General features: G+C 41.1%; 3 protein-coding genes across 3 annotated transcripts; all 3 read left to right on the top strand.

Moving 5' to 3' along the window:
- Window positions 1-6,067: 6,067 nt before the first annotated feature.
- Window positions 6,068-7,061, top strand: LOC308085213 (lysophosphatidic acid receptor 5-like; the record flags this gene model as incomplete). The annotated part of the gene is made up of 1 exon (XM_080428295.1): window positions 6,068-7,061. The coding sequence occupies exon 1, from the start codon at window positions 6,117-6,119 to the stop codon at window positions 7,059-7,061; it is 945 nt and encodes a 314-aa protein (XP_080284421.1). The 5' UTR covers window positions 6,068-6,116.
- Window positions 7,062-11,618: 4,557 nt separating this feature from the next.
- On the top strand, window positions 11,619-12,705 carry LOC308085408 (lysophosphatidic acid receptor 6-like). The gene has a single exon (XM_080428561.1). It carries the CDS (start codon window positions 11,720-11,722, stop codon window positions 12,608-12,610), a length of 891 nt encoding a protein of 296 aa, XP_080284687.1. The 5' UTR covers window positions 11,619-11,719; the 3' UTR covers window positions 12,611-12,705.
- Window positions 12,706-16,329: 3,624 nt separating this feature from the next.
- On the top strand, window positions 16,330-17,259 carry LOC308085536 (lysophosphatidic acid receptor 6-like). The gene has a single exon (XM_080428731.1). The coding sequence runs from the start codon at window positions 16,347-16,349 to the stop codon at window positions 17,217-17,219; it is 873 nt and encodes a 290-aa protein (XP_080284857.1). The 5' UTR covers window positions 16,330-16,346; the 3' UTR covers window positions 17,220-17,259.
- Window positions 17,260-17,561: the final 302 nt, after the last annotated feature.

Below are 17,561 nucleotides of genomic sequence, written 5' to 3'. Positions count from 1 at the left end.
CTTTAAGGATATTTTAATACTAGGCTTGATAGTTTTTAGATGTAGTCTCCTCATCAAATTATTGGCTTAGGAATGCGACAAAACAAAAATAACCTCAAGGCTTCATGGGGTGTGTAATTGATAGAAAATAAGTCATTTCTGGGGTGAACTACTCCTTTAACATCTCCCAATCAAAAGCCCATTCATTTTTCCCATAGAGATTTCCAAAAATATTTATATAAATTATTTCAAGCCTGGAACCAAGCCATCCAGGATCCTGGTGAATCATGACCTTAAAACCTTTTGATTCTGTGTCAAAAAATATTTGAAAACCACAAAAAAGGGTATTTATTAAATATAGCCTAGTATATAAAATATAATTAAATATTAAAATATTTTTTTAACACTGAATCAAATGTATTTTGAACATTTGCACATCTAAATCATAACCAGGCTAAGTAGTTGTCACACGATTTCCCAAGTCTCTGTGGTGCGGTAGATACATACGGCAGTGTCCTAGAAACACAAAGTCCCTGGCTCATGTCCACAGTCCACCTTGGATCATCTTCACTTTGCATCTAAAGTTATTATAGTTGAATCATCTGTGTACCTATAGCAGGGGTTTTCAACTGGTGTTCCGTGGACCACTGGTGGTCCGTGGAGGTATTGCACATGGTCCCTGATAATGCATTCAGAAATGTAGTTTTTTTTCTTCGTTATTTTAATTATTTTTTTCTTTTGGAGAAACTGTAGTAACTTTCAATTCCAAAAGTACTTCAAGCTTAACTACAAAAGAGGATCAGCTCATTGCCATCTCCACAGATTCTGTCAAGAGGCACATGTATGAAACACAGTTCCTTGTGAAGTTCTGGATGAGTTGTCAGGCAGAATTCCCAGAGCTTACTGTAAAAGCTAAATGTATTTGACCTTTTATAACTACGTATCTTTGTGAAAGTATGCTGGCATACTTGAAGAATGTACAGGGCTAGCCTCGCGTGGCCAGACAATATCACACGACACACTGCGTGGATGCCGAGGGCTAAAGTGCGATGCAATTTTGCAAAGGCAGATTCGTCTGGAACCAGGCTAGTACAGGGCAAGGTTCGAGCCAGAAAATGACAGACATGGACCACTCGTAATCATGCCATGGACCACTAGTGGTCCGTTGACTACTAGTTGAGAAACAGTTCACTAAATGACCTGGTGACCTAAGATGATCATCACAGTCAATGTAGTCAGTTACTGGGAAGTAAGAGGTCAAGAACTTTCACAGAAAAGGGAATTTCAATCTCAAGAAGGGGAAGTGCACTGCCTGGTTGAGTTCATTATAAATGTGCCGATATAATAGCATGTGTCTGCTCACTCATTCATAAGTTAATGGATAGGAATAGATCAGTGGTTCTCAACCTTTGCATGCAACGTTTTTTGGGTGTTATTTAAGGGCTTGATAGTGCATTATAATGAATTATATCAAGACCTTGTGTGTGAATTATATCAAGACAATGTGTCCATGGACCATTGGTTGAGAGACAGTTATGAAGTTTTTCTTATAACTATAATCATACAGTGTTATAAACTGATTAATGCACCTTAGTCAGGGTGGTGGTCCCTGGTTCACAATCAGTTGAAAACCCCTGACCTAATAGCATGGGACAAAAGTCAGTGCTTTGTTAACAGAAGATTCTTGGTTCAAATCCAATAACCAATATAGCTGCAAGCAGCGATAAGCGGGGCCAGGGAATGAAGAGAGAGAGAGAGAGAGAGAGAGAGAGAGAGAGAGAGAGAGAGAGAGAGAGAGAGAGAGAGAGAGAGAGAGAGAGAGAGAGAGAGAGAGAGAGAGAGAGAGAGAGAGAGAGAGAGAGAGAGAGAGAGAGAGAGAGAGAGAATTTTACATCCTGCCAAGTGAAAAGCAACATGTGGTTTCACAGTGTCTGAATTAAATATTAGATTGTAATGTTCTAATTGACAGCGAACTTGAGAGAAAGAAGACCATGCAATTAACATGAGCATTTTTAACCTTCACTAACCCTAACCTCAGTAAAACAACGCTTAAGCCTATCCTCAGGAAACACTATGTGTTATCCGAATAGTGCCAAATCATGATCACCTCAATACATTGTCGTGGACAGGGATCGAACCAGCGACCTACGGACTCCAAGACTGCCTTTCTTCTCGTTGAGCTAGATATATGGCCTCCCTGATAGTGTCTGATGATATTTATAAGTATTTCCGTCCATTTTGAACCAGGCCTCTGTGTCTCGAACTACTCTATATCACTGGTTCACAAACCATTTACCAATAAAGGCAAACAAAACGTTGCTATCTGAAAAGTTGTGAGATTGTAGGTCGGCTATTTTCACAATGAAGTTTGTCATACATTAAAAGAGAGACAAAACTATAAGTAATATGCACAATAAGCCATAGAAACCTGAGCTTAAGGTCATGTTTTTTGCAATGCCACCTCTCACCCACAGAGAAAGAGAGAGAGATGGAAATGGAATAGATTGAAGTGTCATGAAAGTACTTGCGGTCTTGTTTCCAATGAGGGCCTGTGAGCAATTAGGGGTTAAGAGGCTTGCTCAGGAACAAATTTCATTTCATAGACGCATTTGCTGGCCTGGAATCGTACCTGGGGCAACTAGGGCCTCTGGCTCCCTAACCACTCAGCTATGGCCGCCCAACAGAATAGATTGAAGAGAGAGAGAGAGACATGGAAACATAATAGATTGAAGAGAGAGAGATGGAAGCAGAATGGATTTATTGGACATCTCAACCTATTGCCATTAACAGGAATCGAACCTTCAACCTTCGGATTGACAGGCTGCAACACTACCTATAGTGCTATAGCTTTGTCCAGGCTGAGGTTGTCTGTTGAATATAAAATTGAACCAGTGAAAGCAGCCGATCTACAAGCTCAGAAACACGTTATCTGAAAAGTTTTGAGATTGTAGATCAGCTATTTTCAGAATGAAGTATGTCATACATTGCAAAAACATACCCTCTCAAATAAGCATTTCATGTTATCTTTACCGTTTGCACATGTATTCATTGATACAGTCATGTTTTTTGCAATTCAATTTAAATGAGTCTGCATCAAGTGAGGCTTGAGCCTATCCTCAAGAAACACTATGTGTTATCCGAATAGTGCCAATTCATGATCACCTCAATAAATTGTCGTGGACAGGGATCGAACCAGTGACCTACGGACTCCAAGACTGCCTTTCTTCTCATTGAGCTAGATATGGCCTCCCTGATAGCCTCCCTGATAGTGTCTGATGATATTTATAAGTATTTCCGTCCATTATGAACCAAGCCTCTGTGTCCCGAACTACTCTAGATCACTGGTTCACAAACCATTTACCAATAAAGGCATTTTTGTGTCTCCTCGGAACGAAAACTAGTGAAAGTTGCCGATCTACAAGCTCACAAAACGTTGCTATCTGAAAAGTTGTGAGATTGTAGATCGGCTATTTTCACAATGAAGTTTGTCATACATTGCAAAAACATACTCTCTCCAAGAAGCATTTCATGTTACCTTTAACAGTTGCACATGCATTAATTGAGAGAGAGAGACATGGAAACATAATAGATTGAAGAGAGAGAAAGATGGAAGCAGAATGGATTGATTGGACGTGTCAACCTATTGCCATTAACAGGAATCGAACCCTCAACCTTCGGATTGACAGGCTGCAACACTACCTATAGTGCTATAGCTTTGACCAGGCTGAGGTTGTCTGTTGAAGATAAGACTGAACCAGTGAAAGCAGCCGATCTACAAGCTCAGAAACACGTTGCTATCTGAAAAGTTTTGAGATTGTAGATCGGCTATTTTCAGAATGAAGTATGTCATACATTGCAAAAACAAACCTTCTCAGATAAGCATTTCATGTTATCTTTATCAATTGCATATGTATTCATTAATACAGTCTTGTTGTTTGCAATGCACTTTAAATGAAGTCTCCACCAAGTGAGGCTTGAACCAGCAACCTTGATGTTGTGAAACATTCACTTAAGCAGGAAGCCATTGGACCAAGAGACCTGATACAGTGAAAACGGAGGTCAGACAGATGATACAAAAACATACCCTCTCAAATAAGTATTTCAGGTTATGTTTAACAATTGCACATGTATTAATTGATAATTAACATGATGTGTGCAATGCAACTTTAATGAAGTACGCATCAAGTGAGGCTTGAACTGGCAACCTTCAGGTTGTGAGGCACACGTTTAAGGGAGAAGCCATTGGACCAACAGACAAGAACCTGTGAAAAAGGAGATCACACAGATCATACAGTTTCACGCAAATAGCTGAAAAATCCTGGGTTTAAGTGTTTTTCAAACTGCTCAAAATTGCGGACAATCTAAGGGCGGAGCTTACTGGTCAACGTGATACATGTGTTCCTCATGAGTCAAGGCACATGTGTAAACAGGTTTAATGGCTGTCGGCCAAACGAGGCATGACTTTTGCCTGTTTAAAGTTTGCACTTTCAAAAAATCGCTATAGCGCCCCCCTTTGACCAATTGGAGTAAGATTGGTTTCAGTAATATTTGGAATGACCCTCAACATTAACGCAAAGTTTCAAAGAAATGTGAGTCTGCATGTATGTGTTAGGGGCAGATGAATAATTGTCATAAAACTGCAATATTCATTGGCTCATTAAAGCTTCATTTTTTCACTTATGGAAAATCTTTGCTGCTTGTTTGTCGGCATAGGTCCAAAGTTCATGTGTAAAACGTTTCGTGCAGATTACTCAAACATCCCAGGAGGAGATAGGTTTTAACTGTTTTTCATATAATTCAAAATGGTGGGAGATCTAAAGGTCAGAGGTCAAAAGTCAGAGGGTTAAAGTTGTTCATCATGAGTAGACGCATGTGTGTATTGAAGTTTTATGGCTGTAGGTCAAACAGGGCATGAGTTGTACCTGTTCAAAGTTGGCATTTTCAATTGATTGCTATAGCGCCACCTTTTGACGAAAGATTGTGAGATTTATTTCTTGATAGTTTTTCATGACCATCTACCATATGGCCGAGTTTCGTAAAAAGCGACAGCACGGTTCAGCCAGAACTGCGAAAAGTGGCAGAAACAGAATACGTACAATAATAAGACAGGTCCAGAGCTGAGCTCTGGCCCCGTAATAAGAACCACGGCGGTACAGTGGTAATGACTCACACACAATATTACATTATTGTACAGTCCAATAAATTAGGATTCATTCATAAAAATAGCAGAATGTCAAGGGTTGTGACACACACACACACACACACACACACACACACACACACACACACACACACACACACACACACACACACACACACACACACACACACACACACACACACACACACACACACACATCCTATGGAGCTAAGTATTTAAGTGTCACAAATATCTTCCATGCCTCTGTGATACAGGAGATGAAACGTTGTTTCATAAACACAAGGTTGTTGGTTCAAATCTGGCTTTTGGAACTTTTTCAGGCTAGGACATATTAAATATCCTTAACATCTCTCATGCCTCTATAGCATGACAGATATGTCAGTGTTTCATAAACACAAGGTCCTTGGTTTGAATCCACTATTTGAACATTTTGACATTTAAATCCTAACCAGCTTTTCAGCTATGACCTTCAATTGTCAAAAGTCACCAGGCACTGCAGGCAGCCACTGTACCAAACGGATACACCTCTGGCCACAAAAGCCTGTGTGGCTAGAGGTGCTTCCCTTTTGTGATGTCATGCACGTACTGTAGCTGAGCTGTGATTGGTCTATTTTTGAGGGGATAAACACATACGTACATACATAGGCCTACGTACGTACTGTACATACATACGCATACGCATTACGCATACGCATACGTACGTGCGTACATGAATTGAATTATGGCTGTGCAGTGCACCCTTTATAGATACAGTGAATAAAATAAATGGCTGGAAGTGAAACTGAATCATACATGTAAGTGTGGTGCCAATCCACGCTGCCACTTCCTGTGACAAACAGGAAATACTATTTCCACCCTTTTCTAGAAGGTCTATATCTAGAGTGTGAAACATGTGGTTTATGCAACTGTTAGGTTCACATGCGACACATTAGGTCTGTCGTTTGAAAGGGACATCATTGCTAAACAGTAGTCAACCATGACAGGAATTGGAAATTGGACAGAAAGTGGACTAGAGCTGGACAGTCACAGAATGGCCTATTCTGTATTGTATGGCTGTATTTTAGTGTTGGGCTTTCCTCTCAATGCTGTGTCACTCTGGATTCTGGCGCGCCGTCACAGCCTTAAATCTCCCAGTGCCGTCTTCATGATCAACCTGGCACTTTCAGACCTTCTGCTGGTGCTCTCCTTGCCTATGAGAGTCTATTTCTATGCTACGGGTTCCTGGCCCCTGGACATTATGGCATGTACCTGGGCCACTATGCTCTTCCGCAACAATATCCGCTCCGGTGCCATCTTCATCACCTTCATCAGTGTGGACCGGCTGCTGGCAGTGGTTTACCCTCTGAGGTTTGGGCATCTGAGAACCACCACCAATGCCTGGAGAGCCTGTGCCCTGGTTTGGGTCTTGATAGTGGCTGCAAACATCCCAGAGAGCATACATTTTAAAAGTAACATGGAAAGCTGCAATGAAACTGCATGTTTTGTAATGCAACGTGTCTGTGATGGTGAACCATCTGTGATTATGCTAGCAGGGATGTATATTTGGCGTGTTTTACTATTCGCCATGCTAGCAGTCAATGTTGTGTCCACTGCTATGGTGTACTGGACTCTTCGCAGACATCTCAATGACTCTGCAAGGATCAACAACAAGATGAATGTCATGCTGATTTTTGCCATGAACTTGTTGATGTTTGCGATTTTTTTCATGCCTCTCAATGTGGTCCTAATGGTTAAATGGAAAGCTGCCATCAAGCCCACAGAATGTCTCTGTAGTGTTAACTGCTGTATAGATCCACTGTTGTATTACTTCTCTTTGGATGCCTTCTGGAAGAAACAAGAGAATGTGGACGCCAGTCTTGCAAGAGAACAGTTGGCTACAGTAGGTGAGGATGATGCTCACAGAGTCCAAAGTCATTTATAATTTGGTTCATTAATAAGTGACATTAAATGTCCCTTTTGTCATCATGTCATGTTTTCCACCTTTTCATCAAAATGTGAGATGTGAATCTTTTTGTGTTGTGTGTTAATTATTGGACAATATTTGTTTCATGTTTTTGCACCTGCATGACCGAATCCAATTCCTGGACTGTATATTCTATATTGGCAATAAAGTGTTTCTGATTTATGTTGGCTATTATGAATATATTTCCTTTCCTTGCAGCTGCTTTCAGAACTAGGCCTACTACCTACTATGTGACAGACGTCAGTGTGAGGGTGGTGGGGGCGCAGTCTGGATTTCTGCTGGTTAAAATGGGGGTGCCGCAGGGATCGATACTGGGCCCTGTCCTGCTTACTATTTATGTCAATGAAGCTGTCTCTTCCCTGTTGCCACATTCACATTTACGCAGACTATTCTGTACTGTACTGCGGTGCTGATTCTGTCTTTCAAACTGACACGGTTGCCATTGCTCTCTCTGCTGTCTCAAAAATCTAAAATGAATCAAGAGAATGAGGCCAGGACATTGTGTGACTGTGTGTGTGTGGCGTTTATATTGTGTGCTTATGTCATGACGTAGAAAACCGGTTTTGTGAATGAGGGACACAGACAGACAGACAGACACATGTCACACTCAAGTGTGAAAAGGGATTCTGAGAATACACATTGGCTCAAAAGACTCAACATCCGCCAGACACGCAGCACGTAGAGAGAGAATGGATGTGTATTGAGCTGTTTGTCGGCCTTAAGGGCGATATTCATAGTGACTATGCACAAAAAGCTGTCTGGCGGAGGGAAGGCACAATGTATTCGAGGTAAGGCACGGGCCTTACTGAGCCTAGAGTGCATCCGCCTCTGGCTGTGTCTCTGCAAGATTGTGGAATGAAAATGTATTATTTGTGTTGTCTTTGTCCCCAAAAGGACCACAACGGAAACAAGACTTCTGCCTACAATGCATGCATGCATTCATTCATACATGCATACATACATACATACATACATACATACATACATACATACATACATACATACATACATACATACATACATACATACAAACATACATACATACATACATACATACATACATACATACATACATACATACATACATACATACATACATACATACATGCATGCATGCATACATGCATGCATGCATGCATGCATGCATGCATGCATGCATGCATGCATGCATGCATGCATGCATGCATGCATGCATACATACATGCATACATACATACATACATACATACATACATACATACATACATACATACATACATACATACATACATACATACATACATACATACATACATACATACATACATACATACATACATACATACATACATACATACATACATACATACATACATACAGGTACATACCGGTACATACATGCATACATACAGGAAAACCCTGTTCTAGGCTGCTTGGCCTGCAACACACTGTAAACATAATGTACGTTACACCGATGGCACTGACTAACCATAAGGATTGACAAATTGTTCCTTCTCCTCCTAGTGGAACTACAACATTTTGACCCAGAAGCTCTCAGAATGGAACTATTCAAATTTCTATCAAAAGGAGGTCATTACATTCTGGAATTTAAAAGGAGGGCACAGGTTGAACTACACGTGATCGATACTGGGCCCTGTCCTGTTTACTATTTATGTCAATGAAACTATCTCTTCCCTGCGGTTGCCATTCACATTTACGCAGACTATTCTGTACTGTACTGCGGTGCTGATTCTGTCTTTCAAACTGACACTTAAAGGGGAATTTTGGACTAAAGTATTCTTACCTTTTCTATGACGTTATGATATCTTAGGATGAATGGTACAGTAGAAAAATTTCATAACTCCACCCCTGAGCCGCCACAGCTTAAAAGGTGCGCGGATAGGCCTTAGGTTAGATCACATATTTTAATAGTTTTTTTTTTAGTATTTTTTGGTGAGATCTGACGTTTATAGTGACAGAACACTATGCAACCAAAAAAAAAAAAAAAAAAAAAAAACAGAAGTCTCGCTAGACGAGATTGAAATCTCGAGATTTCAATCTCGTCTAGCGAGACTTCTGTTTTTTTTTTTTTTTTTTTTTTTTTTGGGGACAGTGTTCTGTCACTATGAACGTCAGATCTCAAAAAAAAAAAAAAAAAAAAAAGCTATTAAAATATGTGATCTAACATAAGGCCTATCCGCGCACCTTTTAAGCTGTGGCGGCTCAGGGGTGGAGTTATGAAATTTTTCTACTGTACCATTCATCCTAAGATATCATAACGTCATAGAAAAGGTAAGAAAACTTTAGTCCAAAATTCCCCTTTAAGGCTGATAGAACCAAATTCAATTCATGGTTTTCTTCAGATCCAAAAACATAGATTAATGTAACCTGCTGCATATCTCAACTATCAAATGGTAACGTTTGAAAATGTATCGTTATTCAGTTGTTGTTGTTATAACTTATAGCACCATCTGGACAATCTTTTCTTTCCTTTTTTTCATCTGAATAGTGTGTAAGATTTCCAACCTATCTACCAATATTGGGAACTGTAGTTGTTACAATAAGTTTAGGGCAGAAGAATTATCGTTACATAATTGGGTTTCAGCAGCATCACTGCTTGGACTATTTTACTCACAAATCATTAAAATATGTGATAGTTTCCCCTTTTGTTTGTTCTGTCAAATAACACTAACGTTGAAACATCACACAACCGAACAATCCTTGTCTTTGTGCTTTAAAAGGTTTTACATTTCACTCTCCAAGGAAATGATCTAATCACGATCTCAACTCTCACTGCCTTCTTCACACAGGAGTGGGGTAGACGCCCAGGAAGTCATTTATAGCAAGGGGGGCTGGGCTGGGGGGTCCAACGCACGCGTGCGAACAGCAGCCAAAGAAATATAGATTTGTTCGCCTCTTTAATTGCTCGTCGTCGAATTTTTCACTTTGAAACACTACAAGCCATCTCACTGGATTAGAACGCCCGATACATAATGTGTATAAACGACCCAAGGTTCGAGGGTGTGGGTGGTTTATCCTGGCACCATTTGAGTCATTATGCTGTTTTCACTTTCTTTCTTTCTTCTATTCTTATTCTTTCTTCTTTCTTCCTTCTTCGTTTCATTATATTTTTTTTCTTTCTTATTTTCCATTTAGCTTTTTTTCCTTTGTTTCTGTGGGTGGAAAGGTTTTTTTTTAGAGCAGGGGGGAGTTGGAGGGGATGTTTTGAAAAAATCTGAAAAACCCACAAGAAAGCACTGACCTGTATTAGAAGTATGATATTGCTGGTAACTGTCTCTGCAAAACTGTGGAATATAAATGCATTATTTGTGTCTTTGTCCCCAAAAGGACCACAACGGAAACAAGCCTAGCATACACACATACATACATACATACATACATACATACATACATACATACATACATACATACATACATACATACATACATACATACATACATACATACATACATACATACATACATACATACATACATACATACATACATACATACATACATACATACATACATACATACATACATACATACATACATACATACATACATACAGTACGTGCACACACACACACACACACACACACACACACACACACACACACACACACACACACACACACACACACACACACACACACACACACACACACACACACACACACACACACACACACACACACACACACAATTCAATTCAAAGGGCTTTATTGGCATGAGAAAACATACGTTTACATTGCCAAAGCAGAAAGCACAATACAACAATACAGAAATACAATCAAAACATCAGAATCTTCAATAGATCAATTTCTATGTACCAAGATCACTGGGTGCAGGTATAGTGCAGGAATATACACAATGATTACACACACACACACACACACACACACACACACACACACACACACACACACACACACACACACACACACACACACACACACACACACACACACACACACACACACACACACACACACACACACACACACACGCATGCATGCATACATACAGGAAAGCTCTGTCCTAGGCTGCTAGGCCTACAACACACTGTGCACTGTAAACATAATGTACTTTACACAGATGGGACTGACTAGCCATAATGATTGACAAATTGTTCCTTCTCCTCCTAGTCTATGGAACTGTAACATTTTGACCCAGAAGCTCTCAGAATGGAACTATTCATATTTTATCAAAAGGATTACATTTCTGGTCTTTAAAAGGAGGGCACAGGTTGAACTACACGTGAAAACACTGTGAATGGGTAACTTTTCAGGACATGTAAGTGAAATGTATTGAATTATGGCATCAATTGTGGCTGTGCAGTACACCCTTTATAGATACTGTGAATAAAATAAATCACTGGAAGTGGAAGTGAAACTGAATCTTTCATGTAAGCGTGGCCACACTGCCACTTCCTGTGCCAAGGAGGAAGTACGATTTTCCACCCTTTACTAGAAGGTTATATCTAGAGTGTGGAACATGTGGTTTATGCAACTGTTAGGTTCACATGCGACACATTAGGTCTGTCGTTTCAAAGAGACATCATTACTAAACAGTAACCATGACAGAAATTGGAAATTGCACAGAAATTGGACTAGAGCTGGACAGTCACAAGTATGACCTATTCTGTAGTGTTTGGCTGTATTTTAGTGTTAGGCTTTCCTCTCAATGCTGTGTCACTCTGGATTCTTGCGCGCCGTCACAGCCTTAAATCTCCCAGTGCCGTCTTCATGATCAACCTGGCAATTTCAGACCTTCTGCTGGTGATCTCCTTGCCTATGAGAGTCTATTTCTATGCTACGGGTTCCTGGCCCCTGGACATTATGGCATGTACCTGGGCCACTATGCTCTTCCGCAACAATATCCGCTCCGGTGCCTTCTTCATCACCTTCATCAGTGTGGACCGGCTGCTGGCAGTGGTTTACCCTCTGAGGTTTGGGCATCTGAGAACCACCACCAATGCCTGGAGAGCCTGTGCCCTGGTTTGGGTCTTGATAGTGGCTGCAAACATCCCAGAGAGCATACATTTTAAAAGAACCATGGAAAGCTGCAATGAAACTGCATGTTTTGTAATTCCACCTTGTGGCGGTCGTGGTGAACAATCTGTGATGCCAGTGATGGCTTATATTTGGCCTGTTTTACTATTCGCCCTGCTAGCAGTCAATGTTGTGTCCACTGCTATGGTGTACTGGACTCTTCGCAGACATCTCAATGACTCTGCAAGGATCAACAACAAGATGAATGTCATGCTGATTTTTGCCATGAACTTGTTGATGTTTGTGATTTTTTTCTTGCCTCTCAATGTGGCCATAATGGTTAAATGGAGAGCTGCCATCAAGCCCACATCGTGTCTCTGTAGTGTTAACTGCTGTATAGATCCACTGTTGTATTACTTCTCTTTGGATGCCTTCTGGAAGAAACAAGATAATGTGGACACCAGTCTTACAAGAGAACGGCTGGCTACAGTAGGTGAGGATGATGCTCACAGAGTCCAGAGTCATTTATAATTTGGTTCATGACCCTTTTAAGTGTCAACATGTATTAATAAGGGCCATTAAATGTCCCTTCTGTCATCATGTCATGTTTTCCACCTTTTCATCAAAATGTGAGAGGTGAATCTTTTTGTGTTGTGTGTTAATTATTGTACAATGTTTGTTTCATGTTTTTGCACCTGCATGACCGAATCCAATTTCTGGACTGTATGTTCTATGTATTGGCAATAAATTGTTTCTGATTTAAATGTTGGCTATTATGAATATATTTCCTTTCTAGGCCTACTACCTACTATGTGACAGACGTCAGTGTGAGGGTGGTGGTAGTGGGGGGTCTGGATTCCTGCTGGTTAAAATGGGTGTGCCGCAGGGATCGATACTGGGCCCTGTCCTGTTTACTATTTATGTCAATAAAACTGTCTCTTCCCTGCAGTTGCCACATTCACATTTACGCAGACTATTCTGTACTGTACTGCGGTGGTGATTCTGTCTTTCAAACTGACACTTAACGCTAATAGAACCAAATGCAACCTGCTGCATATCTCAACTATCAAATGGTAACGTTTGAAACTGTATCGTTATTCGTTTGTTGTTATAGCACCATCTGGCCAATCTTTTCTTTTTTTCTTTTTTTTCTTAAGATTTCCAACTTATACCAATATTGGGGAAAACGCTTTTTTTGACACTACTCCTACAGATTTTGTCCAAAAATCCTGCAAATCAGTACACAGTATCTCTATGGAGTTGGTACAACTGAGGTTCAGGAGGTTGACCAAGGAGAAGACAACCAATCACTTCTCTGACCAGCCACCAGCAACTCCACCCATGCCAACCAGTGCCAACCACTCACCTATCTCCAACCAAGTTGACAACTCCTCCCCTGCCAACTACCGGGGTATTTAAACCCAGATTTCAAAAATGGCGGCCTGCTAGTTTCCTGTAACCCTCCCTCCCTCCCTCTGTTTTCTACCTCTATCCTATTCTACAGGTTCCAGGCGGGGTCCCTTAATCTACCTCTGCACGGCTAACGCCTCGGACCCCTAAGCCAAAGTATCTGGGTTCACGACCCCCCCGGAACCTCCTCCTTTTCCCCTCCTAATCACGCCTGCCTTCCCATGACCAGTGCTCTTGACCATCTAAACCGCACGCGTGTAGTGATGACCTTAGATGATCACGCCGGCACCCCAATGCCATTCTCGGGCCCATGACCATCTAAGCCGCACACTCCACGCTTGCGTGTAGTGATGACCTTAGATGACCACACGCTCCAGAATGTCATATCCCTTCCCGTGGCCATCTAAGCCGCACACTCCACGCTTGCGTGTAGTGATGACCTTAGATGACCACGCCGGCCCTCCATGCTGTTCGTGCTCTTGGCCACCTAAGCCGCACACTCCACGCTTGCGTGAAGTGATGACCTTAGATGACCATTTCCCACTCAGCTTATTGGCCATTTATGCCGCACGTCCCATGCTGCCCATGAGACGCTCACATAAACAACAATACCACAACAGCGTAAGATGTTGTTTGTGCCCTTGGCCATCTAAGTCGCACACTCCACGCTTGCGTGTAGTGATGACCTTAGATGACCATTCTGCACTCTGCATCCTTGGCCGTTTATGCCGCACGTCCCATGCAACGCATGCGACGCGCCCATAAACGACCATACCCCTGGGTTTTTCAATAAACAACCTAAACCTATTTTGTCTGATGTTTGGTCTTTCCTAGTGAAATAGTCATTAAACTAAACGGGTCTTTCACATTTTTCATATTCCATCCTGATTGCCTAAAATTGTCTTCCAAAGTTTGCAGGAGTGCTCCGTTTTGAACAAAATGCCTCAAATCATGAACACAGCATGCAATTTCCATGAAATTTTGCACGCACATTCCCACTAAGCCGAGGAAGAAATGGCACTTGAACATTTTCAAATCAGCCTGATGGTGGCGCTATAACAGGCTGATTCGTGTTTTTACCTATAACTGCAATCTGTGTAAAACTTTGTATGCACACTCTCTAGAGGCCAAGGAAAAACCTTTACCCTGCATTTTTCACATTTGCCTTTTATAGCGCCACCAGGAGGCCGACTTATGTAAAACATTTTTTTAATATTAAGCCTTCAGATTTTATCCAAATTTCACGCAAATCGTTACACATGATCTCTATAGTCATGTGATCAAGATTGATCTGTTGGATTTTTTATATTCCATCCTGATTAGCTAAAATTGACATCTAAAGTTTGCAGGAGTGGCCCGTTTTGAACAAAATGCCGCAAATCATGAACGCAGCGTCCGATTGCGGTGAAACTTTGCACGCACATGCGCACTACGTTGAGGAAAAAATGCCATCCTTTTAACATTGCCCTATTATAGTGCCACCAGGAGGCCGATTTTTGCAACACTTTTCTTTTTTATATTACTCCTACAAATTTTGCCCAAACATCATGCAAATCGGTACACATTATCTCTATAGTCAAGAGTGATCAAGATGGTTCTGTTTCCATCCTGATTGGCGAATTCTGAACATTGCTGGCCCACAATAACCTACCTGACCTGGTGGAGACCTGTGCTCCGAGGAGCACTTTTTCTAGTTCTTTCTTCTTTCTTCTTCTTCCTTCTTTGTTTCCTTATAATTTTTTTCTTTCTTATTTTCCATTTAGCGTTTTTTCCTTTGTTTCTGTGGGTGGAAAGTTTTTTTTTTGGGAGCTGGGGGAAGTTGGAGGGGATGTTTTGAAAAAATCTGAAAAACCCACAAGAAAGCACTGACCTGTATTAGAAGTATGATATTGCTGGTAACTATGTGTCTCTGCAAAACTGTGGATTATAAATGTATTATTTGTGTTGTCTTTGTCCCCAAAAGGACCACAACGGAAACAAGCCTTCTGCATACATACATACATACATACATACATACATACATACATACATACATACATACATACATACATACATACATACATACATACATACATACATACATACATACATACATACATACATACATACATACATACATACATACATACATACATACATACATACGCGCGCGCGCCACACACACACACACACACACACACACACACACACACACACACACACACACACACACACACACACACACACACACACACACACACACACACACACACACACACACACACACACACCTAGGCCTACAACACACTGTGCACTGTAGTGTAAACATAATGTACTTTACACAGATGGGACTGACTAGCCATAATGATTGACAAATTGTTCCTTCTCCTCCTAGTCTATGGAACTGTAACATTTTGATCCAGAAGCTCTCAGAATGGAACTATTCATATTTTATCAAAAGGATTTCTGGTCTTTAAAAGGAGGGCACAGGTTGAACTACACGTGAAAACACTGTGAATGGGTAACTTTTCAGGACATGTAAGTGAAATGTATTGAATTATGGCATCAGGCGGCAGTGGCTCAGGTGGTAGAGTGGCTGTGCAGTACACCCTTTATAGATACTGTGATTCGTGAATACAATTAATGTCTGGAAGTGAAACATAATCATACACGCTGTCACTTCCTGTGACAAGCAGTACGATTTTATTTTTCTAGAAGATCTGTATCTAGAGTGTGAAACATGTGGTTTATGCAACTGTTAGGTTCACATGCGACACATCTGTCTGTCGTTCCAAAGGGACATCATTACTAAACAGTAACCATGACAGAAATTGGAAATTGCACAGAAAATGGACTAGAGCTGGACAGTCACAGAAGTATGACCTATTCTGTAGTGTTTGGCTGTATTTTAGTGTTAGGCTTTCCTCTCAATGCTGTGTCACTCTGGATTCTGGCGCGCCGTCACAGCCTTAAATCTCCCAGTGCCGTCTTCATGATCAACCTGGCACTTTCAGACCTTCTGCTGGTGATCTCCTTGCCTATGAGAGTCTATTTCTATGCTACAGGTTCCTGGCCCCTGGACATTATGGCATGTACCTGGGCCACTATGCTCTTCCGCAACAATATCCGCTCCGGTGCCATCTTCATCACCTTCATCAGTGTGGACCGGCTGCTGGCAGTGGTTTACCCTCTGAGGTTTGGGCATCTGAGAACCACCACCAATGCCTGGAGAGCCTGTGCCTTGGTTTGGGTCTTTATAGTGGCTGCAAACATCCCAGAGAGCATACATTTTAAAAGAACCATGGAACGCTGCAATGAAACTGCATGTTTTGTAATTCCACAACAACCTGTGATGCCAGTGAGGGCTTATATTTGGCCTGTTTTACTATTCGGCCTGCTAGCAGTCAATGTTGTGTCCACTGCTATGGTGTACTGGACTCTTCGCAGACATCTCAATGACTCTGCAAGGATCAACAACAAGATGAATGTCATGCTGATTTTTGCCATGAACTTGTTGATGTTTGTGATTTTTTTCTTGCCTCTCAATGTGGCCATAATGGTTAGATGGAAAGCTGCCATCAAGCCCACAGCGTGTCTCTGTAGTGTTAACTGCTGTATAGATCCACTGTTGTATTACTTCTCTTTGGATGCCTTCTGGAAGAAACAAGATAATGTGGACACCAGTCTTACAAGAGAACGGTTGGCTACAGTAGGTGAGGATGATGCTCACAGAGTCCAGAGTCATTTATAATTTGGTTCATGACCCTTTTAAGTGTCAAAATGTATTAATAAGGGCCATTAAATGTCCCTTCTGTCATCATGTCATGTTTTCCACCTTTTCATCAAAATGTGAGAGGTGAATCTTTTTGTGTTGTGTGTTAATCATTGTACAATGTTTGTTTCATGTTTTTGCACCTGCATGACCGAATCCAATTTCTGGACTGTATGTTCTATGTATTGGCAATAAATTGTTTCTGATTTAAATGTTGGCTATTATGAATATATTTCCTTTCCTTGCAGCTGCTTTCAGAACTAGGCCTACTACCTACTATGTGACAGACGTCAATGTGAGGGTGGGGGGCAGTCTGGATTC

This window comes from Gymnoscopelus braueri (genome assembly GCF_963280865.1).
Source record: "Gymnoscopelus braueri genome assembly, chromosome: 5".
Classification (NCBI taxonomy): domain Eukaryota; kingdom Metazoa; phylum Chordata; class Actinopteri; order Myctophiformes; family Myctophidae; genus Gymnoscopelus; species Gymnoscopelus braueri.
This window is presented reverse-complemented; position numbering and strand designations above follow the sequence as displayed.

Excerpts from the sequence above, each read along its gene's own strand:
- LOC308085408 (XM_080428561.1), top strand. The coding sequence starts at position 11,720 with ATGACCTATTCTGTAGTGTTTGGCTGTATTTTAGTGTTAGGCTTTCCT.
- LOC308085536 (XM_080428731.1), top strand. The coding sequence starts at position 16,347 with ATGACCTATTCTGTAGTGTTTGGCTGTATTTTAGTGTTAGGCTTTCCT.